Source organism: Cryptomeria japonica, chromosome 5 (genome assembly GCF_030272615.1).
Source record: "Cryptomeria japonica chromosome 5, Sugi_1.0, whole genome shotgun sequence".
In the NCBI taxonomy this organism is placed as follows: domain Eukaryota; kingdom Viridiplantae; phylum Streptophyta; class Pinopsida; order Cupressales; family Cupressaceae; genus Cryptomeria; species Cryptomeria japonica.
In genome coordinates this window covers 733,975,929-733,979,248 of record NC_081409.1, presented here as the reverse complement: position 1 = coordinate 733,979,248, position 3,320 = coordinate 733,975,929, and the positions used below count along the sequence as shown (strand labels likewise).

At 35.2% G+C, this 3,320-nt stretch overlaps 1 protein-coding gene across 1 annotated transcript; it reads left to right on the top strand.

The window, feature by feature from the left end:
- Positions 1 to 1,182: 1,182 nt before the first annotated feature.
- On the top strand, positions 1,183 to 2,229 carry LOC131028777 (FAS1 domain-containing protein SELMODRAFT_448915). Its single transcript, XM_057959128.2, has one exon. It carries the CDS (start codon positions 1,193 to 1,195, stop codon positions 1,982 to 1,984), a length of 792 nt encoding a protein of 263 aa, XP_057815111.2. The 5' UTR covers positions 1,183 to 1,192; the 3' UTR covers positions 1,985 to 2,229.
- The last annotated feature ends 1,091 nt before the right edge of the window (positions 2,230 to 3,320 follow it).

The following is a 3,320-nucleotide window of genomic DNA, read 5'->3' as shown; positions in this document are numbered from 1 at the left end:
TTTAAACTTAGAAAATATGACCAACAAAAAAAATTACTAGAAAAAAATAAATTTCCAAAAACATTATTGTTTGCATTGACCAATCACATAAAAGGTAAATAATTTCTTTTGATTTATTAATCTATGTTTAAGTTCAAACATAATAAATAATAATAGAAGATAAATTTTTAAATCAAAATATAATAATTCTACAATAATTAAAAATTTGATAAGACAAATAATTATAAATTTAATTAATCATAAATCTTAGTTATTATTAATAATTTCATTAAAAAAAAAAATAATTAAAATAAATTATAAATTTAATGAAAATACAATTCTTAAAAAAGAAGAAAGCGACTCTTTTTTAATATTTTTTAACTTTTCATTTTTGAAACTTCAAATGAGAAGATAGAATATCTTGAGGATTAAATTTTATAAGATATTTTTATAAAGAAGAATAAAATAGTAAAAGATAGATTTTTTCTTTTTATATGCTTTTTTTATGATTATTGATATTTAAATATGTCTTTTTATAGATTTTTCCTTTTTAAATACATTCTATTTATGATTAATAATATTAAAATATGTTTTTTATAAAATATATATATTATTTAAAATTAATATTTATAAAAAACTATCAAATCATGTTTTTTCCTTTTTTTAAATTTTTTTTAAAAATTAACATACATTTAAGCATAGGGTTGAGATCAATTCAATTATCTCGCATGTTCTTCTCTGAATGATTTCAAAAATGAATTGCACATTTTATATAAAATATAATTTCGGCAGCATAATTATAAAATTAAATATATATAAACTGAAAAAACATACGGTGTGAAACACTCTTTCGATTAACCAGCTGTTAATATGGTCCCAATTACCCGGAGATTATCTCGACCGCCTCTGTATTATGCATTTAAATTTGGGAATTAGACACTCTCCAGCATCTCCATAATTATGGAAGATGGGTTCCTGGTTTTAAACTTATTTTCATGATTGCCCATGACATGCCCCCTGCGTGCCAATCCTCTCCACCAACAAAAATTGGTGATATCCTCAACAGCTGAGGAGAGAAAAGCACGTCATTCAAAGAGCATGAGCCCACTTCCTTATTCAACTTCCATTGCTGCAATACCCTATATACTAACCTCCTGATCCTCCTCCTCCTCATCAACACAATCTCAATCGCGAAGGATTGACATTCATTCTCATGGCCTCAATGCGCTTGATCATCACCACTTTGGTCCTATTATCTGTGTTGGGTGCAAGCAAGGCCCAGCTCAGCAATATCTCGGACATGGATATAGCACTGGCGGAGATGAAGGCCGGATCCTACAACGGTTTCGCGATGCTGCTGCAAATGCTGATGGAATCTGGCAGCCCCATACCCACAAGGGATGTGACGTTTCTGATGCCCAACGACACCCTCCTCGCCGACCAGACCTCTCTCGCCTTCAACGCCCTCCCTGACTTTATCATCAGGCACACCATCCGCTCACCACTCAAGTTCAACAATCTCCTACTCATCCCCAATGGCACAATTATCCCTTCCCCTCTTCACAAGTACGGGCTCATCGTCTCTAACCATGGAAGTCGCAACTTCTTTGTCAACAACGCCCGAATTGTTATCCCCGATGTCTGCAGAGCCTCAAGTTTCATTGCATGCCATGGAATTAGCGATGTTCTGATTAGTCCTCGCGGTACTTCTCCTCCTCCTCATTCTCCTCCGCCCCATCCTTCTCCTTCTCCATCTCCAGCTCCAGTGCCCCAAGCCCCCCACATCGCCCCTCCTCCTCATTCTCCTCCTCCCCATTCTTCTCCATCTCCATCTCCATCTCCAGTGCCCCAAGCCCCTCCTCCTTCTCCTCCTATAGCGCCACAGCCTGCCCCTGCTACTGCCCCTGCCCCTGCGCCGTCTTCTAGTGATGCCATGCCCAGAGCATACATTTCAGTGCTTGTGCTCTTCATTTCCGCCATTGTAGTGGGTCTTGCAAACCCATGATCTATGTCCTCCACGCTTCATTTTGCTTTGGGTTTTTCTAATCGTTATGTAGCCTGCAGTATCTTAGCAGAATATGTATTAGCTGTATGAAATCTACAATGTGTGTCAAGTACAATCCTAATGTAGCGGCATCGTTAAGGTTAGTTATGTTTTATGAAAAAAGTCCTAAACTTTATTTCTTCTGTTCTTCTGTATTCTCTGCCGCTGTTGTCGGTTTTCTAAAAAGCAAATGAGAATTTGCTTTTCTTCTGTAATCGCTACTACTGTTATCGATTTTCTAAAAAGTATATGATAATTATGTGGGTTGAGTTTTTTCTGTAATTGTTGTTTATCTATTATAGCTAATATGTTAATGGTAAAGATATGGGACGACTAAATACGGCCATTGCCTGGTTTTGTACTTGTGTGAATTTTTTTTTTTAAATATAACTGGTGTATGAAACAGTACATATAGATGCTTCAAGCTTTCTGCAATGAACAAGAAATAACAATATTAATATTCAATGTGAATTTATCCAGCCATGCATATAGATCTCAGTGGAGTTTGTATTGCACGTTTTAAGTATCTATTAAATTGTAGATGAGAGTGTGAGAGCGATTGTGCATTGCAACCTGCCACTTAACATGGTATAGTTCACGTTTTTCCTTTACAAGTCTGGGACAATATTGAGCTTATCATCCTCATTCCTTTTTTTCTCACGTTGATAATCTCTACAACTTAAATTTGCATCAAGAATAGTATCTGGGTGATCTCAATTACGAAGCACTTGTGATGTGATCTTCTTTTTTAGCCTCCTAGTATTTTCTCAGTCTAATAATAAGTTGCAGGTTTGGTTAGTGCTTTGCTTGTCACTTTACTATGATGAAATAACAGTCTTACTCTCCAAAACAGGATACCCTTTTGCAAAATGAAGCACCCAAAAGAATTATGATGGTCGGTTTTCTTGTTTCTGGTAAAAGCTTTCGATGCATATACTTGTATTAAGTTCTTTCTCGAAGTCAAAAAATAGAGTTCGTTGTTCGTTAGTATGGATTTGTGACGCTTAAAAATGAGGGAGCTTCACACAGTTAATACGGACTTATTACAAAGTATGAATGTTGTTAGCCTTCTTAAAGGGAATGCTTCTCATTGGACCATCGTATAGAAAAAGACTGATATGTCCAAGGAGTTGAGTTTAGTTGGTTAAAGCATTGAGTTTTCAATATGGAGACCCAAGTTCAAACTTTCTAAGTTGTGACCCTTGGTCTTTCAATTGTTGTTTCTAGTTTGGTAAGCAATAGAATCGGATTTGAAAGTAAATTTAGATTGTTGAACATTTTAATATCTAAAATTGGT

Coding starts and splice junctions, on each gene's coding strand:
- LOC131028777 (XM_057959128.2), top strand. CDS start 1,193: ATGGCCTCAATGCGCTTGATCATCACCACTTTGGTCCTATTATCTGTG.